Source organism: Melospiza melodia, chromosome 1 (genome assembly GCF_035770615.1).
Source record: "Melospiza melodia melodia isolate bMelMel2 chromosome 1, bMelMel2.pri, whole genome shotgun sequence".
NCBI classification, from domain to species: domain Eukaryota; kingdom Metazoa; phylum Chordata; class Aves; order Passeriformes; family Passerellidae; genus Melospiza; species Melospiza melodia.
In genome coordinates, this window is record NC_086194.1 from 34,112,815 (window position 1) to 34,140,806 (window position 27,992).

A 27,992-nucleotide genomic window follows, 5' to 3' on the forward strand; every position below is an offset into this window, starting at 1 on the left:
TCTCTGTTGCACAACCTGTATCAGAATTACACATACCAGCAAGATAATTGACTCTGCAAAATTATCTGTAAGGTACAGGTAAAATATTTCACACTACCACAGAAAAAAATATTTTTACCTGCAATTTATCTTGCGTTGACTTAGCAAAAATTTTAGGGTTTAATATATTTTCACAAATTTCCACAGCATTACCATAAGTCAGAATGGTACCACAGCAGTATTACCACACAGGCGCATTTATTACATCAGCAAAATAATCAAATCTTCATTCTGCGTCAACAAAGAAGTAATTAACAATACGATACTAAATACATGAGAAAAAATTTATCATTGGCTAAAGCATAACTTGAAAACATCTGGAAACAGAATACCCCGAAGACCTGAAATATACATAAATTTCCCTCAACTTTCTGATTCAACTGCATAAGATGTACAGTGAGCATTAAAAGGTTAATGCATGCATGAATTGAGTAAGAGTTTACCCTCAAAGCTCTGCGTAATTTTTCTGAATCTGCAGAACAGGAAAAGATAGCAAAATTCCCTGAGAGAGCCCAAACCTACAGCTATACAGAGTGCTGCTGACATGTTTAAAAAAGAGCAACAGGCACTATACGGCTGCTTGTGCCCCATATGATAATTACCATCTATTAATTTCCTAGCATTAAAATTCTATAAGAAGTGGCTAAGCAGACCATTTCCATAAAGTTATGATCAATTACAGTTTATAATGTTTAATGTTCACGAGGCAACGATCTGACTACATTCGCTGAAACCGCAAAACATGTACAGCAGAATCGTCTTCCAGAGGCTGGCTCTGTAAACTGCAGCTGCACACCACTCTTCATTTCAAGTGCAGATTTCTCCTGATTAGGGAGAGGGAAGTTGAAAGTTCATCATTAGCCAAAAAACCTCAAACATGCATGTCAAACCCTGTCCAAATATCCTTCCCCTTCCACAGTTTTCTGCACAGACAGATATATACGTATTACTAAAGTAACAAAACTAAATATAAACAACATCAATTTTATTTTTTTAAAAATTTGGAAAAGGGAACACAGTTATTAAATATATAATCTTTTGTACTTTTATATTTCATATAAAACCCCAGGAAAAAAAAAGTACTTTAATTGAACCTTCAATATATTTTGCTATAATCTTTATGTTAACAGGACTCCTACAAAGGTTCCAGGAAAGACATACTTATGAAACAGAGAACAAGGGAACATATAAGCCATTACAGAAGATTGGATTAAAATGTACTTACCCAGGCCTCTCAAATATCATACATCTCCATTATGTAGGCTTTAGGCACCAAGCCAATGGTTCCCTTCATTTCTCCTACCCACCAGCCAAATCTATTGTACTCCTAATTGAAAACAATACGCAGTATTAACCTTTAGTCTGATATAAATGCAACAGAGTTTTGTATGCAACTCCTTATGGATGCTTTCCCTTATATATAGTTATAATCATTTCAACTGAAAATTAAAACATTTTATCTTTTTGTTATAGGCATTCACATGCAGTTAGGCAAAGGCAGAAGGTAAATTTTAAAAAGGCCCGGCATACTCAAGAAAATTTCTTAATTATGGCCATGCTTCTCAAACACCTACTAAAAATAGCCGACCTCCTTATCCTCTGTTCATCAAAAATACAAAAATCTTGTCTTTGTAACTAAAATCTAATAGCATAACATTGACATATAACAATCAACAGGGATTATTTTAGTATCACAAGTTATACTCTAAGAAACCATCAACTTATTTTAAAAACTACTTCACTCAAATGTGAAGGGAACACTATATATATCTAATACATAATATCTTTCTATGGACAAAGTCTACTATTGCTTTAGGCTTGCAGGAAATTCTACAGCAGATCTCATATTCCTGACAGATGACTAATGTACTTCTGTTTCAAATATGTTTAGGCTTAGTGAGATAAATATGAAACAAAATGAATTATAATCATTTAAAGAAATAATGTCTTCCAAAAGCTGTACTAAGTAAGAGTATTGTGGTATTGTGGTATATAATTATTGTAAAAATAAAATAATGTAATACTGATATGTAATTATTGTATATTGTGTCATATAAGAGATATGAGATATTTTAAGATCAATCCTAACAATGGTTCAATAAATTGTGCTGGAATTGCACATACACATATATTGAATTACAAATGAAGCATTATTAAAACGGAGACCATACTCAAAACTGAATGATTAGCAAGATAGAAATTACTTTGGAACAAATATACAAAATACAAAATACAGATATCTCTGATAAGCAGCATCTGCTTCCTGCTACACTGCTCTTCTGATGAGAAGAGGAAAAGGCTCTTTGAAGAATTTTGAATTACTGATCCTACTGAGATGATGCTACAATTTCGAACTGTAGGTAAAGTTTTTTGGTTATAAATAGCCAAGTGGAGCTAAAGGGTTAATGGCGTTTCATTAGAGCCCGAGCTATAATGATTTTCTGCTGGCATATTTAGCCTGGTCAAGAGTTCTCTGGGGTCCTATGAGGTGCTTAGTGTACTCAGCTCTCTCTGTGCTTAACTATGATGGCCTGCTTTCATGTGGGCTTTTTTCTTTGCCTTTTTTTTTTATGCTTGCATGCAGGCACACACAGTTTTGTATTTTCTAATTGTGGAAGGGTGAACATAAGTCTTCAATTAAACATTTTCTCCCTTCACTTAACAATGAATTGGTAATGTAAAAGATTCTATCCTACTATGCATGAAATACTGCAGTAAGTGTGATTTAAAGGAAATCCACTTAAAAACAGCAGGAAAACCTTCATTTATTATGTGAACATGCAAACAAAAAAGCTGCAAAAATAATTCCATCTTCTTCCCCCTTCCACTGCAAAGCAGACTGCTGGGGATGGGTTTGGTCTTGAAAGTCCAGAGGTATCTGAACCTGATCTTCAGTACACACTGCTCTCCACAGAAGTTAATAACCTTTCCCATGAGGCTTCACATTACACCCCAAATCCTTAAAGGCGAAACAATACCCTGACACTGAGGTTTATAATCTTCCAGATCAGCCTGTTTAAAAATCTATACTTTATCTCACAATACACTGTTTAAATATACAAACTAGATTTCAAGACTGAAGTGGGAAATTGCTGAAAGGAGCAGCACTCACGTATACTACTGGAATCTCAGCAATAAATCTCTCCAAGAGAAAGCAACAAAAGATTTTAAGCTGCTACATGGAATTCGCACAGTGACTGACAAGAGTGATTAAGCAAGTTTTGCTAGACATCAGCCAAAAAAACAAACAATACATGAAATGAGGGAAGTGGCTCAGTTAAGCAGTCATTAAACTGCATATGACAAATGGCACAGAAAAAGCTTGTGGATTACATTATCCATTGAAAATGTTCCACTTAGCAACACTACATGGACTTAGAAACAATTGTTTTTAAAGAAACAATTCAGATAGCTCAAATTAAAATTAAAAGCATGCTGCTCTTTTGAAAACTTTCTGGGTTTTGCTACTTACTAATACACCACTTACTGCTCTGGCATGAAGCTAAGTGAGAAGATGAAATGAATGTTGATGTAACAGACTAGTAAACTAATTTAAGGATCCACTGCAACCATTATACCATACAGACAATATTGCAACACAGAAGCCTTTACTTTACATTACTATTCTTTGCATGGGCCACAAGAGCAACATGAATCCCAATTAAACTATCTGCAGTCTATAGAAGTCTGAACAAAAATACAATGCAGATACCTGGCTATCAAGAACATAAAATCTTAATATCTGCTTTTAGAATAATTAGATAGAACTCCCTTTTAAACTGATTGAAGAATAGACATTTCTCTTTACAACTCCTAACCTCTCCTTCCTATCCTCAGTAACATGAAAAAGTGCTTAACTAGTGAGGCAGATAAACAGCCCCCCTAGTCCTTTCTTGAAGTCACACTTAAAATCTAAATTGATGTATTGTTTCTATCCAGGTTATAAATTATAAACTCCTTTGCAGCAATATAATTTCATTAATACACTGCTTTTGTGAGGTCCATATGTCTATCACTGCTGCTTAAGATGTGTAGAATAAAACTCTGAAACCCACATTTGTGGAAAATAAGGATTAATATACAGAAGGATATGAATACAGGTTGGGGTTTTGTATGAATAAAAAAGTTGGGAAACACTGTGCTTTTGCAAGCATCAGTTTCAGATCTCAGGTACCACTGGGTTTACCATCTGGTATCCCTCACTGCATTCAGCTCTTAATATCACTGCTAACATAGGCAAGCAACTATACTTCAGAAGGACTGATAAAATAATGAAGAGTCCTTTAATCTACAGGAAACCATTGTAGTCAATTTATAAGAAATATTGCATCCCTTTGTAGGATGTGTAATTATTTTCTATTAATCATGTGCTATAAAGCTACATTATGTGGTTATTCTGTTATCACTAGAAAGAGGCCTGCAGTCAGCTCCTGACAATGTTAGGTAATTACTAACACAAAGCTTCTTTCTCCTTATGTAGAAACGCTATCAAGATCCAGAGGTGCTGTGATGCTCGCTGTATGAAAATAACTCTCCAAAGAAATTCAATAACTGCAAAATGAATTGCTCCAAGGCAAATAGAGGGATAGGGAGAGGGGGGCAGGGCCAGATCCAGCTGCCCTGCAATGAGGAGAATGCACAAGTGTGCGGCCACGCTCTGCCATGTGACAGGGAGCACATTTGCCATAGCAGGCAATATTAGCAGGGCCAGGGGGAGGAGGGGGCCACCACAACCCCCACCCTCCCTGGAAGACAAGCACCAGGGCAATGGAATATATTATGCCAAATAATATGAAACAACAACCTTAACAAATGACCAAATGCTTTCTAAGCTACTTCTGCATTTCCACTGTCATAGAATGGATTATTTTTTTCCCCAGCAGAAATTTATTAACCAACATGAAGTAATTTCACAGGGCAGGAAGGAACAGGTTATGATTTAACATTTAACATGCTGGCAAAACACTCTGTACAGCATGCTAGATAGCAGGGGGTGAAAGTCCCACCAGGGTTTACAGGCTCCTTAAATGCTCTCAGCTGAACACACTGGGAGCAAATGCTTCTCCCTGTCCCCATCCCACCCATTTCACTGCACTGATGTCTAGGTACCCAGGACTTCACGAGACACTGATCATAAAACCTTTTGTACTTGGGGAAAAGCAATAGTTAGCAATACACTCCCTATTTTCCACAGATATTGTTTAAATCCAATGATTTAATGATATCTGTAGAAAATACATTTAGTCCTCTGCAGAAGAGAATTTTGACATTTTGACATACAAAAAGAGAAAATTTTTATACTTGAGGATTTCCAAAGCAGCTGCTGCCTTTAGAACAGTTCTTCTGCCTTTATAAGATTCTCCAGATGCTTTGCACCATATAAACTTCCACTGACTTCAGCAAAAGTTGAGAACATCTAGTTCTTGTGCAATTAGTCTCTATTGTTGAATACATATGGTATGCTTTTTCATGTTTGTGGGGTGGATTTTTTATTTGTTTGGTTTTAAAAAAGAGTTGCTGAAAATTTATCATTGTGTTTCAATGCCTTGAAGAAAAAAATGGAGTTGTATTTTAAAAAAACCACAACCAAAATATATGAATTCAAGATTTTTCTCCTTCCTTCTTCTAGTGGCAGTGTGAGTAATACTAATTAATGGGCTGAATACCTGCACATTTTAAAACTGAAAAGCAAAGTATATCAATAGTCTTGTTTGGGGTTAAAATAAGTAGCATCTACTATCAAGCTAAGTATGTGTCAGAAGCAAGGATAAATTTTTTGCAAAGAACATTCTAGGGTGTCATTTTAGCAAGATAATATTTTAAAATGTCTCCAATTCATCCAGGAGATTCATACTAGCTAAAAAGTTTTAGAACTTCCTTTGGTGTAATTGTTGAATGATACACTATCAACTAGGGAGCAGTTTTGGCACAGAACGGCATTTTCTCTAAAAGCAGAGAATGACAAATGTCTTAAATAACTGAATGAGACTTCTTCACAGGTAGTAGAGTTGTTTTAAGACAGCAATAAAATGGTCATCTTTGAAAATATAAGCACTAAATTTATTGTATGGTTGCATTATTAGGTTTTATTTCCCACAATGACATGAGAGAAAATATACAGCAATTAAAGATTTCCAATAGAAATCAAAGAAAGCAGACTGAGTTCTGAACCAAAACTGCTCCCAGAAAATACCCTGGAACAATAGGAAGGCCATTTTATTTTCCATTAGATGACAGGTGGCCAACTTTTCTTCTAATCTGATAGGTAAAGGCTTACATATTATCAGTATGCAAAGCAACAGGGCTGGAGTCACTAGGCATTAGTTCCAACGAAACTTCCGTTTAAAGGCTTTCACTATTGTCTTTAGACATATACTTATTGTTCTCCCACCTCCACCTGGAAAAATCCAAACTAAACAAGCCAGGAAACAGGTAATGCACAACTGAGTATTCATTTTAGTTTTGATCAGAAGCATCCCACTGAAGTGAATCTCCCAAAGCTCCCACCTTCCCCTGACTGACTCCCTATGCACAGCCTCAGAGCACACACACCCCATTTATTTCAGATGAAGCTAAAATGGAACATGCTCAACCACGAATGTGTTCTCATTTTTCAAAACCAGGCTAGACCACTTTGGACATCCAACAGCTTTGGAAAAGTGTGGTGTGGACAGCAGGGCTCAAGCACTGAGTGCTTCACTCTGCAAATCTGCTCCTAGTGGTACTCCCTATTTGCTAGAGGAGCCACAGGCAATGGAATAGGAATTATGGATCTCAATATGATGAGCCAGAAAACAACCTGAAAAAATAAAACACTCAGGATTTTAGTATGTCTTTCATATCTTTTAGAAAAAGACTGAATAAATATATTTTATAAAGATTATACAGATAGTGAACAAAATGTTCACAGTGATTCTGAAACAGCTGCATGGTTAAGTTGCACCTTTATTTCATAAGCACTAACCTGAGCTGTGGACTTTCTTTGTCTTTTTACTAGGCAAAAAATACAGGTTGAGATGTGAGCATTTTAACATTTGTTGTATTGAAAGAACAAAAATCTGCCACACATGAAACCTACAACCACTGAATATATATATAGCATAATCTAAGCACCAAGTTAACACCCTACTTTCATGAAAAATTCTGGAGCAAAAGGTTGTCATAGATGAATCACAGATACCAGAGTGAGCAGCACTGGTGTGCAATGAAATAATAATAAGGAGAATTCCAGTTTAAGATATAATTTCTGATTTTGAAGTATTTGCTATTTTAATACAAATATAAATAAGAAATATATTAAATTAGTTTCATATTAAGAAATGTCAATAATTCTACTAAGCAGCTTCCCACTAACAGATTGAAGTAAATTTTCACTATTACTTGCATTTGGCTGATGAAACTATGGAACTTCATAACACAAAGCATACACCTAAAGCAAATGAACAAGTAATGGAAGTATTGCACTTGCATAAATTGTGCATACAAAACTTAGGAAAAAAAAATAGAACTACCTCTATCCACAGTTATCATTGTTTCTGGAAATTGATTTCTTGAGTAGAGCTATGGAAGATTTATAAAAATGATTGCTATACTATGGTCTGTTTTTCCATTTATCACATGGGCTTGAAAGCAAAGGCAAGCCCATAAATGAGCAGGAGTTAAAAGCAATCATCCTTTTAGAAAACAGGTCTACAAAGTATTGCATTTCTAACAGTCAATATTAACTAACAAATGTTATTAACAAATCTCTTTATCAGTACAACTATTTTTTTCATTACAAAATGGAGTAAGGGTACATAGCTCTCTGAAAGTTCACATCATTCATAGCATAAGTGATAAAAGCCACTTGAATATTCCAGAATATTATAAAATACTAGTAATAGTATATCTGTACAGATACATTAATCAATTAATCTGAAATGTTAACTACATTTTTAAATAAACTTAACAAGCACTATTCTTATAGCTCTGTTAATTCTGCTCAGATTAAAAGCTCAACTTTTGAGGGAAACTTGATAGAAAAACTTAGAAAGAAGTTGTGAGGCTTTTGGGGTTTTTTATAAAAGTCCACAGGACTGCTGCCACACAAAAGCCACAACTGACATAAATATTTAGAAAATAGCTTAAATAGTTTTTGAATACACCTTTAAAACAAGAAAAACATGCTTTTCCACAGTAACTGCACTAGACGGGCATAGGTATCTCTGTTGCCAGAGAATGAGCTCATGCTCATTGCAATAACACTGAGTTTTGATGCTCATTTAAAATCAAATTCTGGGGATGTGTCTTTGCTTAATACTTAGCTATTTTAGGAAGTAAACACTGCCAAAGTGAAACTATGCTCATTTGTCTAAAAGACATTTAGCTAGAAACTTACATGTAACATATTTCTCCTCTTGCTTTATTTAAATTGTATAAATGCCCAAATTTGCTAAACTGGTTCATAATTACTCTGTTATACTAATGATCTCATTTCATGGAAACAAATAGTGCTTTCTCCCTAATTTCTATACAGGTATGAGAAAAGCTGGTAAAAATATATTGCTTTGGCATAACTATTGCTGGGAGAGATGAATATCTATCTTATCACGTTCATCAGAGCAGGCCATACCATTTATATTTCACTGTAAAACAAAGAACTCTTACATGTTGCACAAATATTCTTGATATTTTGTTAACGCTTCACCCTTCCTACTATAAAAGGGCTATACCCGTACTTACTTCCTTATCAGCAAAATGTGATTTTCAAGAGTAATGTTCCTGGCTGACATATGATAGAAAGGCAATAAAGCCACAGCTAGGTTCAGCTGAAGCTGAATTTATGACACCATTTTGGATGCATACACATAGCCCCCCTGTCAGTACCTGCATCTCTCATTTTCAACCACTAGATGGTGTGAAAAAATAAAAAAATTGCCTAGGATTCCTGCCGACTGCCACAAAATCCAAGTATTAATGTAGTGGATTAGGAAATATTTTAGAAGAAAAGTCTTGACCCACTTCGGGATGGTTAGGCTCACTTTCCTTTGGTTATATTTTCACTTACTGGACAAAGAGCTCATAAATGATTAGACCTTGAAACTGAATCAAGTGGAGGGTTAAGATAGATAATTCTCTGGCACTTTCCCCTCCAAGGACCCTAAATTCCAAGCTGACAGTAGTGGCCAACACTCATTTTTCTGAAAAAGCTGTAACAATCTTTAAGTGGAACAGGGCTGAATTTTCTGGGCTGTATTTTGGAGCAGAAATCATTCCCACAGAGAGCGGCTCTATATATCTGGAGCAGCAGCAAGCTGCTTCAAGGACCGATTACGGATTAATCACGGCATGGCAACAGGACTGTTGATATACACAGGACAGCTTAAGCTACTGTTTTTCTATTTTGCTCCATTTTTTAAATTAAATTTCTCACTCTTTTGGGGAAGGAGTAGAGAACAATTTTTTTCACCTACAAGCTGAAGATTAAGATTTTATAGTTGCCATAATGTACCCGAAGAGCACAACCCACAAAGAGGCCAAACTCATACAGTGGAATCCATTCACTCATGGGCTTTTGGGGGGGGAGCGAGAGGGGGAAACAGTGGTTATTTTAAATTAGTCCAATTCTTCAGTGCTGAATACCTGCTTGAAATTTTGCCCAATCCACAAGCTTTATTCAGCCTTTAGTAATGCAATTCAGTTATTAGTTTAAGTGACAATGAAATGCCTCAAAAGACATACATGGTCAAATTAATATTAGCAATACATCTTCTTTATTTTTATATAGGACTATCCTTATATCCATAAATCTTAAATTTATTTAAAACAGAAGCTGTTACATTTATTATCCAGAAATGTAGTTAAAGGTATCACAGAAGATTTAAAGCAATTGTGACAAAACTTAATTTGAAACTAGGACAAACAGATGTCTTTATCTTTCATGCACCTACTTGTGTATTTCAGTGACCTACAATATTTTTTGTACTAATTACACTGAACAGCAATTAGATAGACACATATTTTATAAAGTAGTTTTTTTCATTGAGAATTTTAAAAACAGTTTGTTTTTTTTCTAATAGGGAGAGAAAATAGAAATTTCCTCTGATTAATTGTTCAGAAGTAGACTTCAATGGAGCATGATACATATATTTTAACAGAGGTTTTGTTTGTGTTGGGGAGGTCAAGAGAAAATGTGAAAATTACCCAACATCAACATAAAACAAAACTTCATGCCTTTACCGTTTAGTGCTAACTCAGATGAGAGAAATTATATTTCTCATTTTCTTTGCAAACAGAAATGTAATAAAAAATGCCCAAATCTGTCAAAGCAAACGAATTTGGAATCTGAGCTCTAGGAACAATAACAATCTACACACAAAGATGAAAGCATAGCTCAAAAAAACAAACCGTCTTCTGTAGCAAGATCCCAAAAAAGTCAGAATCAGCAGAGTCAGGAATATAAAACAGGAAACAAAAAACATAACATACAAGATAACTTAAAATTCTCCAAGGTTAACTTCTACAAGCAGAAAGTACATTGTCTCTTGTTAAGTCAGTTAACAAATGGTAGCCAAGATCTAACATGTAAATAAACATGCTTTAAAGTTAATTCCTGTTACATGGCTATGTTTTAATTGTGATTATAGTTCATTTGACAAAATAATTAATTGCAGTGACTATCTGATTGCAGACAAAGGATTTGAAAGGGAGTGCCAATTTCCCCCCACAGAACTGTGGGAATGTGCCCTTGTGCCATGGCTCTCTTTTTACAACCATGTAGCCCCAGTAGTGTCCCATACCTTGCTGATAATGTAGATAACGTCACCACGTTTAAATGTCAACTCATCAGCTTCATCTCCTGTGCAGTCCCACAAACCTTGATAGAAATTGGCATAATCGGTATTTTCGCTATCTGCAAAGAAAACAGCACTTAATTATGAACCAACCAAGGTTGAGGATAACTAAAGTTACTCTTTAAACCTCCAAATAGTACAAAGCAATTTATTAGCACACATTTCTTATTCCTCTTTTCAGAAACAGTTCCTTCCTGCCATGAAAGTAAGTGAAAAATAAGTTTAATGTGCAAGCCCTTCACTGGCAAGTTGCAGCACTGAGAGACATGTAGCTACAGGTTTTCAAAGCATTTTTCAAAGCTGCAACTTAAAGCAGCTATTTTTCCTCTGCCAGTATATTTCTAGCAAGCCATATATGTATCCCAACTTGAAACTGATAAAACTGCTAGAATATAATTAATAACGATCAGTGAAAGGAAGCTAAAGTATTTTGTGATACACTCCCCCTCTCTCTCCTGTTCCAACAAAATTAAATAGCTTCTCTGAGAACCTCTGAGATAATCCTTGATTCTTCCTTCTGAAATATTGGAGAACTTGGAAACTGTTGCTGAAGCTGCATTTCAAAAATATTTGTGTCAGCTCCAGTTTAGGACATTAAGCCCTGGCTAAACGTGCAACTACACTACAGTCATAAACTCATCCTTCTAACAGCATAAGCACAATGGATGTGCTGTGTTCAAGCTGCCATACAGACCATTAACTGATTGATTATTTAGCACTCTTTGCTCTGTAATACGGCAATAACACAGTAATAAATGCTTTGTCATACATTTACAATACAGAGTACATCTATTGAAACACAGTGCTCACACACAGTTAAATACACTGGGTGCTTCTGTTGCACTGCAAACTATTTCCTGTTTTTAATTCCATGAGAATGGAGTGTGATGAGTTAATGCAAAAAGAATGTAAGCAATACCACTAAGATGACCGGTTACATTATGTATACACTAACCAGACAGAATGTATATGTACTAATAATTTACATCACTGGAAAGCTATCTTCTAATTCTGATAACATAAATATCACTGAACTGGCTGGATCAAGGCTGTCATCTTAGTTTTGTTATATGATCCTTGAACTGCAGGCTTGCTGGTTATTCCAACATACACCAGTTACATTTGCATGTCATTAGCACTCTACACCATTATTTATAGTTTACAATTTAACCATGATTGGTTCATTTTAGTACAAAAAAAAAATCTTGCTAAAATATCAAGTATCAGGAGATAGAAAGCATCACACTATAAAAGAACAGTGGTATTCAACTTGTGTTCTTCTCTATTTTGGCAAATACTTAGATTTGAATCTTAATACTCTCTGTATGAGCGAGAAGAGCTTGTTTTCTCTTTCTCCATTTCAGCTTGTGTTCTATGCTGTCTTGTTTGGGTGGCAATACTGTCATAAGGCTAAATATTCAAAACCTTCAATTCAAAGCTGCTATGCCAGTTATCCACCATTTAATTTTCCATAAACTGGTGATTAGGATCTATGACTTGCTGCATAGCACTAGGGGGCGTTCTGGCTGCCAGGGCCCAAAATCTCCTGTCCTCACCCCAAAAGCAACAACTGACACCCATATGAAAGCTCACAATCATTCAAAATAAGAGATTTAGTTATTTTAAAATGCACAGACATTTTAACATGAAGGCATAATCAATTTGAAATGTTGCACCTCCAAATTTTGGCCCTTATTATTTTTCACCTCATTATTCACCAATTTAGCATTAGGCAATTATAAACAGTAACACAGGCTAGCACAAAATTAATTTGTGATAAATGTTAAATAGGAATCTCTCCTTGGTCATTTCTTACTATACAGATCACAGTTCCCAACTCTGTGTCATAAACAGTAACATAAGTCCACATGAGAAAAAAAAAATAAAAGAACTATTTTGGTATATCCCACCTCTCAAATCTTTCATCAGTTGGCTTATTGATTTTGTTTAAAACACATTACTCAGGACTTTTACTTCTTCAGAACATCACTGAAAGAAATCATGACTTTCCACACTGACCTTTACCACTTTGAGCCCTGCTCTTACCTTTATGTGCCTGAAGTAACTCCTGTTAACACTTAAGTAAGTTGCAACAGAAGGGACCCAAAAGTGGGTGAGACATGTCTCTCCTTTTATGTTCATCATGAGTATTTAATTAAGTTTTAAAGTGGAAAGCAACTCAATTAATAATGTGAACACACTGGAAAGATGCATTTTAAAATAAGCTTATTGCAACATGGAAGATTCTGACCAAAGACTGACCATGGCTCTGTGCCCTCATCTGTGAATTCAGCATAAGATAGAGTTATTTTAATCAGAAAGCCACATTTTTCAGAAAAATATATACAGTATACCAGGAGCACAGAAACAAAAAACATGGAAAAAAGTGGCAGTGTAAGTTTGTGTACAACTATGCTGGTCTTTCAAGAAGTGTTAATTTCAAATCTGAAATCCCTTCTCATGCCTATCGGCACAAGTTTCTCCAAATTCTATAAGGGTAACTACTTATACATGAAAGACAATTGTAAATTGTCTTTATACACCTAAAGTGAAAAGGGCTTCATAAAATGATTCATAGTGCTTACAAACACAGGTGTAGAATGAAGAAAAAAAATAGGCTGCAAAAACCTCTGCAAAACACAAGCCCACTCATTCTTACTTTGGTCTCTTTCAGTTTGAGAAGACCTTGACAAATTTCCTTTTATTGCCTCTGAAGAATGGTATAAAACAAAACCAGGAGGTTTGAGTAAAGGATTTGGTATTTATACGGCAGTGAAATAATGTGAAGCTTCTTAAACACATGTAGTACCTGAAAACAGATGGATTAAGCATCAAGAACTTACATGTCCATTACAGTTCAAATTCAAAAGGTATTGATTTGCTGGTGTTACTCTGTTACAATTACACTCTATTCTCAAACACTTCAAAATGTTGCATGCCTTAAAAATACTATGATGACATAATTGCTAAACTGAAGTGGGTTACATTTTGAAGGTATGGTCACTTGGCCAGAAATACAAATAAGACATGGTAAAAAACCATTAAGCGTGTAGCTGAGGGCAGAAAGCAGTTTGGTTTTATCTACTCACTGCTTTGAAGACTGCCAATCCCAAGAAATGGGTGAGGAGGATTTTGGATAGGTTGTTTCTCCAGAAAGTATTTCTTATATTCCAGGACAGCTATCTGGATGAATTACTACCCAATAATTATCAATACTCTTCCAAAAAGAATTATTCATGGTTTACTCCAGCCATCTCTGCTTTTCTAGTAATGGTAGTAGGAACAATGGATATTTTTGTTCAATATACGGATGGAAACACTTCAGAGTTATTTTGACAGATCAAAAGACAATGGCTGCCACCCTCTCTGCTCTCTGACAGTAGTCTTGGACTGCTTATTTCACTGAAAAATACTGGCATCTGACAATACATGCTTGAGGAAAGAAAGGTGAACAGTTCAGGTAAAAATAAATCTGAAAAATATATCACTCAAGCATGCATCTCAAATATTAGACTATTTAAAACTTAGGAATGTCCATGAATTGCTGAAGGGGAAAAATTATAATAATATTCTAACAACCACAATAGACAGAAAAGAAGAACTAAACCACACCACAACTTGAAAAACAGATTAATAATACATATTGCAGAGAGATTAAAGTGTGCTATCCCACTGCAGCCTAAGGCAATCTGCAGGTTAATTTCTGCCCCCTACATTGTGACAATGTTTGCAATTCCCATTTCTGAGCACAAACTTGACAGAACACTAAACAGACCAAAACAAAATCAAAGTTACAACCTAAATATGAAAATGCACTACATAAAACATTAGGATAAATGTGATTGTGCCTGATTTGTTTCAGTCGTCCATTTTAACGCTGATGACATGTAAGTTAGCAAACCCTACTATAGTAGTGATTTAGAGCCAGGAGTTTTATTATTTGCTTGCACATTCCTTGTGGAATGAAGGAATACATGTGAATGTTTTCCATGCACAACTGTGGTCCACTGCCTAGTATATTAAACAGCTTGCCAGTCTGACTCATGTTCCTCAACTCCTGGTAAGATTTTTCAAAAGTTAATAGTGTCAGATTTGAAGATTATTTAACAACCTTTGAAAAATACAAACTGTAGCCCCTTTGGGTAATTATGTGCTCAATATTTACCATCGTGAAGGCTTAAAGATGGAGGTACAGCTGAAGTTCCAAATTAATGCTATCATAATGAGCGTCTTACACAAGTGATCTAGACTCTCAGTTTTGAGTCTCAATCACCAAACAAGACAAGCTCTGTTAAAGAATCCAGTTATTTGCTCATTCTGATGATGCCCTAAACTTCAAAAAATGCCTGTTACTTGCCCCTTTATCCCACAGTTACAAAATAAGGGCAAAACAACAGTAGGGTATTTATTTAGACTCAAACTCTAATACATCCCAAGATATTTGGTTTAATCTTTCTCACTTCCATTCTTCTGTTCCTTAAAATCAAACCCAAAAATCAACATATTTACACTGATAAAGCAAAAAGCAAAAAAAAAAAAAAAACATTTACTGAAATATGGATTGTAGAAATGATAATGGGTAGAAAGTTATAACAAAAAAGACCCAGCAAGCCACATTATATAACTGAAATTCTTCAGTGCTTCGGTATTTTTAAATTATTAGGTTCCTAGCAGTTAATGCAAAGCTATCCAGCAGCAAGAGTCAGCACCAAGAAGAACAGAATAAAAAGAACTCAAGTCTGTAAGTTAATTGAAGTAGAAATATGTTATGGCAAGAAAAGAGTAGGAAAAAAAAGAAAATTTTTTTGCACTAATCAGCTTGAGCTCAAGCTGAGCTTGAGCAGACAATTTGCAGACTATTTTCTCTGAGTTCAGGTTTAGTAAAGCAAGGCAATAAATTAAACTTAAGAATGTATGCACTGTTTGTGTAGAAAATCATAAAATATTCTCAAGTCATGTCAGGTATTTATGATGTGATGCCTATCAGAAATACTCATGTCAACTCAGCCCTAAAAGTCAAACAAATTTCCAGAGTTAAATAGTGAACTATGTAAGATCAGATCACAAAACTATTGCTTGAAATGAACCTGACATCTGGGGAGAACTGCTATGGTATTTTCAATGACATTACACAAATACTAATAAGACTGATAAGACTGTCCTCATAGCAATTAAATTTTTTTTAAAAATGCAGATGCTAAGGTTTTGGTTTTTTAAAAGTATGACCAATTAGAACTTCAGGAAGGTACATTAGTGGGAAAAAAAATGCTGTTGGCAACTTTATAATTGGATTGACCCCATGCTCCATTATGACAACACACTCTTATAATTACAGTAATGTCTAAATGAGTACTAAATATTAAGGCTGTAATGAGTCATATTGTTTTACACATGTTTTTAGCAGAGCACAATGCTAACAGCATCTGATGGCTCGGCTCTTGTTTCCTTTCCAAGAAAAGCAACCCAAAACTCCTCACAGCAACCTGTTCCTGCTTTCCTGTATGGGTCAGGAAATCAGGCCTCTGTTTCCTCTCCACATGTTGCAACAGGAAGAGCACTGCAGAGCTACTTCCTAAAGGAACTCTTCTTGCCCACCCCTTCCTTGACAGGCCTGAAAGAATTATGTGTATTATGTGCAATGGGGGAAGGAGAGCCAGATTGCATGTCAGTGCAGGTCACAGTTACAATGCAGCAGATCTCACAAAGGTGTAAGGTCTGATAAGAAGCGAGTCTTCTCTACTTGCTGTGTCAAATCACCAACAGTTTATCTAAAGGTCTGTGCCCTTGAAGCACAAAAATATATTGTTTTTAAGCATAACTGGAAATACCTTTCTATCAAGAAAAGTTGCCTGGCTATGTGACTTTACATGGTGCATGCAGTTATTTTTCCAGTCCCAGAGATAATTAGCACAAGGGCGCTTTGCCAAGCTAAAGCTGAGAGAATATCCTTCACAGCCTTTCTGGGCATTTGTGTCCTTTTCCAATTTTTATGCTGCTGTCACTGGACTCTGGCATTTCTTACCTGATTCATTTGCTTTCTCTGGTAATCATATGCAATGAAGATATGCATGGCCAACATTTAAACAGGCTGCAGATCAATTAGTGGTCTTAAGTTTATCTGATTTTTATCAAAGAAGACAGAGCTTTGGGTCGATTGTCAGAGCCTGTGTCAAGTTGACCTTTTCAGAGACGTCTACATTGCCAGTCCCTTGGGCAACTTGTTGTCCCCTGTTAGTCTCTGAATGGCAGAAGTCTGTTCTGCTCAAGCACAAAGTATACACAGATGTCTATATTACATTCTTATAGGTTTGACAGCAACTGCATGTTGTATCTATAAACTGTCCTTTAGCAGTGACACTTCCTCAATGATGATAAGCTAATTTATGCAACTAAATCTCCTTTGTGCAGAAATGAAAGCTAATTGAGTCATTACAAAGTAATTCAGGAAGGAATACCTTGTATAAATTGGCTTACTTTATAAATCCTTCTCAAGTGGTTTTCATGCATCCTAAGTGGTACTTAAGTTTTGCTGCCATCACATACCCGGTAAAAAAAGACAGCTTTACAGAGCTATAAAAACATTATTTTAAAACAGCAAATGGAAGAGAGAAGAAAATAAAGGTAAAAAGAAAGTGTATACACAAAATAAAGAGGAAAGGTTTTAATTACCTGAAACAGTGGTAACTTCCTCCTGGTTCTCATTGCTTGACCTTTCAGCTTTTGAAGAAAGACGTTCTTCTGCAAAACACATAACTGCAAATGAAATTCTGAAGGGCCACCTCAGCTGACAGGAATTACAGCCCACATCAGCCTGAAAAACACACTCTGTATTTCCAGACTGTAAGCCTTGTTTACTATTTTGCACTTATACAGAAGTTGGGATATTGTTATTTCTGTGGTTTCCGCCATCCATCCAAACACTCCAAGAGCTTTCTTTTAAAATCTCAATTGTGAACATCTGTTTCCCTTTTCACTCTGGTCTGAATGCAGTCTTATAGAGCTGCAGTTCTGCTGATTTTCAATCATTCAGAGGCAATCAGAATGAGGGTCCTCTTCTGCTGCATACATCTCTTGCCAGAAAAGGATAAAGAAAAGGAAATCAAGGTGTGAAAAAGTCTCCCCAGCCCAAGCAATAACTCAGTTGTAGAGAGCAGTATGCAACAAAGGCAGATGAAATCTTACCTTCCACACTGTCCTACAGACACAGTAGCTCAACACCTGCATGATGGGAACACAGCCACTACAGATACCATGCCCTTCACTACTCCTGCCCATTGTGCCTGACCATGTTTTAAGCAAGCCAGACTCTATCAAATGACTTAGGGCAAGTTTAGGAGACAAGAAAAGAGAAAACCTGGCAGTGATCAGCTCTAAAGCATGTTTTTTGGCTAGCAGGCTTGGAACAGTCTGAAATCCCCACAGGCAACTTTGAAAGATGTGCTCCATCCTCCCTGTCTGGCACAGACATTGAACTCTCTCAAGTCCAGACCCTCATTTGAGTAAATCCACACTCTACTCAGTACAGGGACATCAGATCTGCTCCTTGTATTTCCCAGTCAACAATTCTGCTGATGATGTAAAAAAGGGGAACAAACTTTTAGCCGAATCCTGTCTTTAGGTTCATAAGGAAGTAGAAACAAATTTATCTTGGCATTTACAATATATCAAAACTGACAAGGCTGCTGTACTGAATGAGGAAATAGTATATTGATAAACCCACTTCTCAAACATGAATTGGACATTTAATACATTTAAATTCTCTGACTTTGCTACTCATCACATCATATACAGATAGTCAAGCTTCTTTTTAAGATATACATTTCAGCAACTAGTTTTGATATTTTACTAATGACAGACAACAAACGAATCACTCACAGTGTTTAAAATGTTCCTCATTGTGAAACTCTTATGTAATTGCTCATTCACTTTGACAAAGAGTGAATTTTATATCAAAAGTTCAAAGGATTTTTTAACCTTGTAAAATTTTAATCTATCCACAAGACTGCTCCTGCAAACATTAAAGCAGATGTTTGAAGCACAAGAGTAGACCTGTTGGAATGAGTATGCATAATTGCTGCTAACCTCTATACACAGTCCTACAAATATTACAATTACAACATAAGATTCACTCTACAAAGAGCTTTGAAATTCTGCCCTACTAAGCCAATAAGATTTTTTGTTCTTGAATCTTGACTAGTTAAAAATCTGGTAGAGATTAATATAAGCTATTTTTTAAGCCAAGGTGGAGTGGAAAAAGAACAAGAAAAAAAATCCTAGCAATAGATCAGGAGAAATCTGAAGCTGTAGTACACACAAAACACTCTAAACTATGTACTGCATTCAGATGTTCAAACGTATTCCCCTACTTGGCATTAACATTTGTCACACATTTCCAAGTCTGCTCATCTGTTTATTTTAAGAACTCACAATTGGAGCATAAATGGCAAAAGTTCATCCCTATGTGCTCTCCAGAGCACTAGGAGGCACTGTCATTCTGTGGGTTCCCTACCATGGTTACACCCCTCACAGGGAGTAGTACCCCAGTATCAGTCACATTTTATAGAATTTCTCCCTTTTCCCAGAAAAAAACACCTTCATCCAACACACACGCTATCATATTATTCTTTCATTAAACAGATGTTAATATTCCCTGTTACTGAATGTTTGGACCTAAAGCACTTGCTGTGTTGAATGTCCTATGGATTTTAACTCTATCACTTGTCATGGTCATCAGACCAGTTTAAACCGAGGACTGACTCCTGTAGAGGGTATCTCAACTAAAGTAATGCAGCAGCAGAGGTTTGAAGAGACTTTTTTGTAAGGGACTGCTGAATACATGTAAACTGCATTGTGATTTCACAGAAAATATTTGGAATATATGTATTCTTCTGAAATATTTATTTCCTAGAAACAAGAGTTGATGAGATCCACATCTGAACATATGAAAATTTCTGAATCAAAGCTCTTTGAATTCCAAAAGGTGTCCAAGTCAAGCAAAAAACTCACCATATCTGCATACTGATTTGGAGCTCAACCATCCCCACTCATCCCACCTTGCTTTACACTACAGAGTTGTCACAGAGAGCACAAAGTTGCAGGTACAGTTAGACTGGAAAGAGGACTCCAGAAGCATGGTGGACATGGTCCAGCTGCTAATGGGCATTCAGGCCATGGTATCAGGCTGAAGTAACTGCATAGGGAGCCTCATCTGAAACACGCACAACAAATATCGGGTCCTTGGCACAAACCTCTGCTTTATGAATCTGTTGCAAATGGTTCACACTGTTTGCTAATGCAATTATGTTCAGAGTGGAGCAGTTGTAGTAGGCTTGGCTTAGGGTAGTAAAAGAGAACCTGTGGTTCTTAACTCATGTTTTCTGATATTACGGCCTGAAGCAGTAACTGCGTGCAGGCGGTGTCCTTTAAACACAGCAACCTCGATTACCTCAGGAATTACAGCTGCAGTCTGATGCAACATGCATAACTTTGTGCTGCAACATGGCACAGAGTCAAAAGATTAAAAATCAAATTAAAAAATACAGTAGAAATACTTCTGGTTTTTTTAAGATGCTGTCCATAAGGAGTCGTGCATACCTTCAAATTAATCTGTTCCAGTTTTTCATCTGTATATCTTCTTCACACCATCACTATCACTGCAGAGAGAAAATACTCTTTTCCACCTTCTCACTATGTCAAAATGAGACTAATCTGCACTAACCAAACCAATGAACCCTTCCAGAGCTGTAGATCCCAAGAACTCCTGAGATACAGATTATGTTCCATACTATGCTGATACTTAGAGACCTTAATGGCAAACATCCTACAAAATTCTTGTGACAATGCAACAAGGAACTAAATATATTTGTTAAAGGTTTTCTTCAGTTAGTACATCGAAGTTGTTAAAAATAATTTACTTATTTAATTGGCAGTTTGAAGAAAAACCAGAAAAATAATCACCTAATCACATATGATTCTACCATCTATAAAATTTTAAAAGTGAACAATGAACCCTACATTTGCTGAGGTTTTTTTTTTATATAAATCCACATAAGGAAGGAAGGAAGGAAAAAAGACTGAACTACTTAAGTATAAAATGGATAAGTTTGGCTTGAACAGTGCATTCCTCCAATGGAATGTGGTATCTCCATGATAAACATGCATAAATTTAGCAGTTTCCTCTACTAACATGTTACCTAACCATCTTTTTACATTAGATTCTAATGTAATGCCGTTATTATTTGGAATTCTATTGCCTTATAGTTTCTGACACATTCTCATTGCACAACACTAGTTTACACCTTGAATAATCCCAGTTTGTGAGTTAATGTATTCTATTCAATGCTTTGATTACAGTAAACAAAACCAGCTCAGCTATGCAGCAAAATCTACCAAACCACACAGATGGTTATAAGCTTTTCATTGTGTGGTTTCCATAGCAATCATATTGCAAATCTGGAAGCTTCTTGCAAATAAGCAGCTTGTATTTACATGCCTCTCGGCTGCAGCACGGAACACAACAACAAGTGAAGTTATTATTCCTATCACATATTGTTAGCAACACGACTGGAAGATGTTTTGATCAGTTCAGATAAAAAGTACTGCAGAGAACTAATTTTTCATCTATTTCATAATGATACAAGCAATCAGACACTTGTAATGCACATTCATGTCTCTTCATTTGAAATTTCACTGTAGTGTCAGAAGGTTATAAGCATACAAACAAGTCTTGTAAGATAGACACCCCACAAAAAATTTATTATTCAATAAACAATTTAAAAAACTACATAGTGTCTTTACTATTGTACTTGGCAGGGAGAACAGATGCATGCAAAAAACCCCAGGTGTGTACACAAACTCTGTTGACACTGAGTATCACAGGTCTACACTGTTCTGCCCAAGAGGAAGTAAAAGAAATAATGGCATGTTAACACCAAGACACTCCACGTTGCTTTTTTGCTGCCAAATAAGACTCCACACAAATGCAAACAAGAAATCTCAAACCCAAATAAATGCTTACCATGGGAAAGAGTCAAAATCTTTTCTCTCCAGAATTTACAGTTTTATGAATTGACCCACCCTCCATAACAGATGGATTATTACCCTAATAAGAAACATAAATCAACCCAGCTACATTTTTTTTAATTAGCAAGAATTGACTTTTTTAAAAACAAGAGTATTTGTTCAGAGAAACATTTAATATTTCCAGAAAAGCAGCAATAAATCCACAAAATTTAAGAAGATTGCTTATATAGTTTGGCCAAACTGACATCTTCTGCTAGCATTTGTGGTGAGGTCTGGTGACCATCTGGGTCAAAGGAATAAGTATTAATGCCCTGTTTTATGCAGGGCTAGCAAATTGCCCTACCTGAGGTCAGTGCTCCCCAGCCTTGGGGATGGGGTTCTCTGCAGCATTCTCACCTGTACAGGCCTGTACACTTCACCCAAAGTTTTAGAGTGTTTTAGCCTAAGCAGCTTCATAGAAAATCTAGTAGGCTTATTTGCCTTGGTTTGTGTATTTATAATGGCAGGGATTTTCATTTCTAGTATCTTTCAGACTCCAGATCCACCCATTATATATGAGAGATATCTATCCGTACAAAGAGACCTTCAAATGCAATTAGCAAACTCCAACTTTGATAATCCTCCAGTATTCCCAAAGATCTGTCCCTTTCCCCCAGCTCCTCTGGGACATGGCAGTTTACTGGAAGATTTACACAAAGCTCCTTGACATTTCACCTCACCATTAGCAGCCTAGTGTACTCTGTAAATAACAAAGCAGTTTGGAAAAGGCTGCTGAAGGTGCTATTGTCTAGCCATAGTGTGAGTTCTTGGGGGCAGCAGAGACAGGGAGACAGACTCTTGTTTTATTAAAGCTCCACCTGACTGTACAACAGTGCATGGTTTGAGAAGGAAAATGCCTCCAGGACAGTGAGAGAAGTGGGAAACAAGTTGGCTGCTAGAGAAGAGATAATAAATGTGAGAATTTCTTACCATGACAGAAAAGAGGACATTTTATTGCTACTTCTATGGGTCAGCTAGTTGCCACCCAACAGCTCAAACAAAAAAAGTTATATTCCTATTTGGCAAACTTGAGTGTAAAAAAAAGCAATTCCACAACACAAGCAGAATGATAGAAACAGGTCACCCAAACACAGGCTAAACACTGGGATTGCAGACAAGATGACATCAACATGTGTCAGCAGAAGCAGAAATTGCATCTGACTAAATGGTCATCATTGTGTTCAGAAATATGATGGGAAACAGGCAGTACAGAATTGTATTCCAAAAGAATACAAAAAGAGATCTCTGGGTTATGAACAATATAAAAATACATCTTAAAGAAAAATAATTTGCATACTGAGATGCTTCAGTTTTAGTTGACAACAACTCATGCCGATTCCTAACCCAAATTTCTCCCAACACATGCGATCCAAGTCTGACTCCAAGATGGAGGCAAAAGGTTTCACTCAAATATACCACCATCTAAACAGGATGGGACCTCCAACTAACACTTCTGCACAAGTTTTAACCAGCTCTTTGAAAACAACCATTATCTGAAGTAAGGTTAAATCTACACACCACTCTTCCCAACCAGTAGCCAGTAAAAGAAGTCTGCTATTAATATTAACAACGTCCTGACTTCTCAATGGCCTTGAATAAGTAGCACTGGCTTTACAAAGTGAAAAGGCTAGAATAACAAAATAACTTTGGGAGAGGTGGGATCTGTGGAAATTGCTCAGTCTAACACCCTGCTCTAACTCAGAAAGTTAGATCAGGTTTCTAGGAAACAACATTTGGCCTCTTTTGGTACTGCACACTAAACTGTTCAGCAGTTTAAAAGGGCCTGTGCATTTTAATAGCTCACGTATGACACAGCTGAAGCTAATGACTTTCTAGAACAGGATTAGCTCAAATTACTCAGTTTTGTCCAGATCTTGCCAAGTCTCCAGATGTGAGGCTTCCTGTACTCCTTGAGAAATCCTGCACTTTTTTTTCCCTCAGTTGCACTCCTTTTATCTTTAAAAGGTGCTACTGTGCACCACTGTTACTCCCAGTTGTCCATGCAATAACTAAACCATCCAGCTCAGCTACAAGTGAAGTACTGCCTCCTGTTGAGAAGATCTTGAGAAAGTTACCTCATCATCCTCACAGAAAAGGTTAGTAGATTTTGTTGTAAATTAACTCAGGATCACTATTGAAGGAGAAGTCACATGGGAGTAGTGGAATGTCACTTAGACATTTTCAGGAGAAAAAAACTCTCTCAAAACAACCTTTCTGTGGCACCACCCAGTGAATCTTAGCACATGTAGTGGTCTGGCTTTACCAAAACAAAAAGCAGACACAACATCCCTTCCCTAAGAAAAGTATTCTGGAGTTACACATTTGTTAAACTAAAGAGTAAAGTAAACAAAAAAATTCCCAGTCCCACTAAGGACAACTAGCAAACACACTTTATGGCTGTGATTCTCTAGTGTTGAACAGAGAAACATTTGAATCACATAACTGTTGCTATGAAGAATAATAACAGAGAGAAGTAACAGAAAGAAATGAGTGCATTTGGAGAACTGTTTGAGAGAAAAAAAGTATCTCTTTCTAATACATCTGTGAAAAAGACACCACATTTTTCCTATATTACCACACACATAGGAATTCACATGAACTACAGTAGCACAATGGATTTTTAAAAAATCACATTTTGAAAAGCTGAAACATATTTTTTGGCCTCTCACTATTTTACTGGAAAAAACAAGAAACAAGTGATCAAAGAGCACATCTCTGGAGGAAAAACAGCTACTCTCACACACACAAAATAAAAAAAAATTACAAAATACATTTTTGGCAAGGTCATCCATAGTTGCTGCTAAGTGGATCTTCACACTTTACTCTGAGCCTTTTACCAATTTTCATGAAATCTACGAGAATGCTTTGCTTTACTTCCCTTTTCTACTTGCTGAGACCTAAATATATGTTAGCACCTTTCCTCTTTCTTTTTTTTTCCTTCCCCCAGTACCAAATATTCCAGTAACTTTGCTTCCCTGCCTTTGCCCCATTCTGTAGTCACAGCCAATATCCTCTTCAGATCCCACAATTTTGTACATTTACTAAACACAGAAGTTGTTGGTATGAAAGTGGCTGTTTCTAGGGCTTCACAAGGCCCTTCAGATTTTAAGAAAAAACTGTCAAAATGGGAGGAAGAATATTCTCAGTCACCCGAATGACCAAACAGAATATATCACAGGGACAACTGAATAATCCACAGAGGTGCAGGCAATTCCCAGTTCCAGTTATGAATATATTAAGATTTCATGAACTCAGCTTCCTGCTTGGAGCTCTCCTTGCAAATAAGCAATCTTCAGTCATGTTTTGAGTGACAGCTCAATTCAATTTGGTTGGCCACTTCCTTGCATTAGTCTTCCAAACAAAAAATAACCTAAAATCTCTGATTAAAACCAAATCAAATCAAACCAAACCAAACAGAATCTTCTAAATCTTTTTACATACTCTACATTCCTTTTTTTCTTTTTTTTGGGTGAGGGGTAACATAGATGCAAAAGAATTAAGAGTTTTTCAATTCAAAGTTAAAGTAGGAAAAAAACTGCTAGTCTGACAGAACTAGGAGAAAGAGAAGCATGTCAAATCTCAGCTACACCAATAGCAAGCTTTGGAGGAGAGGAGATATAAAAAAAGGCAGAAAAAGCAGGAGTATCTACCAGGGAAGACCACTTAGAATGCCTAAATTTGTGATATTAACATTTATTTGACAAAATTATCTAATTATTAATAATAAAATTCAATATAACTATGCCAAAGTGCAATGTGCACGGCATAGAAATAAGAGATGGGTTTTGCACTGACCTTTTTATTTCCTCATGAAGAAAGACCTGATAACAGTAATTCTTCTCAAGAGAAAAGATAAAGGTCATCACAAGCAAGTTCATCGTGGATATGCACACAATGACTATAATGAAGAATATAAGAAATTATAGAGATCCACTTCCAGAAACTCATTCATTGATTTCCCATTTTCATATTCACAGACACTTTGTATTTACAAATAAAGTCACTGATACGGGATTTTTTTGTCAGAAATCAAGTATTTGTCTAATCCTATATGCTGAGTCAATTGGTCAGAATACGTTAAACTCAGAAATCAAAAACTTGTTTGATGGGCCATCAAAGAAGGTGAAAATTTCATAAGTGATTACAAAATACAGCTCAGTAGAAATTCCTTAATTCTTACTAGGTACTTTTTTAAATCTTACTGTTATTTTTTTGATCAAGATATTAGGTAACAACTTCCACACCTAAACAGAAGCATCTCTGAAGATAAAGTTTCACGCTAAATTTCAACAAAAGCACAATTTTGGCTCTACTTCCAAAATTGTTCCTAAAGCCTCAATTTTGGCCTCCCAAATTAAGGGCATAGGCATCCTACATAAATCCATACTTAAACATTTAAAGAAAGAATAAAGTATTTTATAACTCTACTCTTAACAGGTCTCAACAATGTAGAGGAAAATCTTTTGATTTTAGTGTTTCTACATGCTCATCTAATTATTTGTCTGATGAACAAAAAATGCTTCCTTCTCTGTTTCCCATCACCCTAGCAAAAAAAAAAATAGTTGCAATTATTGGACCGAATGCAAATTAGTTTCTCAAAGGGACAGAACAAACAATAATTTTTAAGTTTATTCCATGGTTCTACTGTAGGTTCACAGGAATCTGTGCCAGAGATTGCTGGCCTAAATATGTGTGGCATGTACATAAGAAAATTCATCTAAACATAATAAAGATTTATATGAATTCACTGTAACTAAAATGAATTTGTTTGTTCTCTCAACCTGTAATAGCTCTTAGGTATGTAAATAATTTAAGTGTTCAACATGACATTTTATAAACCTTATAATTAAAATGTTTTGCTAAAATAAATGTGGTGGCTATTAAAATCTACATAGAAAGTATAAATAGTTCCCAATGTAAATACATTTAGCAATCAAATATTCAATTAACTAATCTATACTGTATAACTCTGTACTACAGTGTTATTTGACAACCATGTACAGCAGTTATATTTCTCAAGCTCAAATTTATATGATAGAAAAAGTCTGTAAATGTCAAGTAAAGTTTCTCATAATCATTGATCAGCAGCAAGTCTTAAATTTAAAAGCCATTTCTGAAAACTATATATTCTTAATTATGACAAATGGGACTTGACATAAAATTTACATACATACAATTCATAAAGCATCTTGCTTAAACCACATAATATCCTATAATAATCTGCAAGGTTAATGTATTCAAATTTATAGTATGATTCCTGAACTTACTCAAAAAAGGGACAAAAGGCAAGGCATAGCTCATGTCAGGGAAATGAAACACAATACAGTTGTTGGCATGTTTCCACAAGCTAAGTCTGGCTCCCAGATGCTTCTCTTGTAACTCCTTTAAAAATGTTATACCAGGACATTTTTGCATTCCCTGTGTTGATCACTAACTGCACACTGACCAAAAAAAATTCAGCAGTTTTCACCCTTTGGGTATTTTCATTGAAAATAACAAACCCTCACTACTGCTCTTTTCCACTGTTTATGGGCCAGGCCATTAAATGAAATTATGTCAACTACACTAAATCCTTTCTCCAACTAAAATGATGAAATGAAGTGAAAATGTTATTGCTGTGATTCACTAGTATCAGGTTAATGAGAAATATGCAGAAAATTACACTTGCAATGCACACTGTTTACAAGTACCACATTAGGGATAACAGTCCCATATTAATCTCTACAAATGCTATCCCATTCTTCATTTCTCATACATTAGGTCCATACTGGGAGCCACCACTCCAGATGTCAGATCTTACTGGCCCTACACAACACAAACCACAATGCACCTCAGAGAAGAGGCAGGACACAGGGACATGGCAATAATTCATATGCAGGAGATGACAAGTGCTCCCCAGGCAGCTCCCCAGGTCAGTGTGGGATTGGCATGCAGATGTATCTCAAAAGAACCCATGGTTCCTGGAGTTCCACACTACTAGAATTCACTCCAAGATGGTGCTTTTGGACTGCCAGAAACACAACACAGTCCCAGGTGCACTGTAAGAGCACTACTTGTATG

At 36.0% G+C, this 27,992-nt stretch overlaps 1 protein-coding gene across 1 annotated transcript in view; it reads right to left on the minus strand.

Annotated features, from left to right (window-relative positions):
- Window positions 1-220: 220 nt before the first annotated feature.
- The window catches only part of SKAP2 (src kinase associated phosphoprotein 2), a 118,478-nt gene continuing 90,706 nt past the window's right edge, over window positions 221-27,992 (minus strand). The window contains exons 10-13 of the mRNA XM_063153475.1: window positions 17,541-17,609; window positions 10,818-10,930; window positions 1,265-1,366; window positions 221-863 (exon numbers count right to left, since the gene is read on the minus strand). Coding sequence (XP_063009545.1) covers window positions 1,274-1,366; window positions 10,818-10,930; window positions 17,541-17,609 — 275 coding nt within the window. The 3' untranslated portion in view covers window positions 221-863; window positions 1,265-1,273. The remainder of the gene's footprint in view (window positions 864-1,264; window positions 1,367-10,817; window positions 10,931-17,540; window positions 17,610-27,992) is intronic.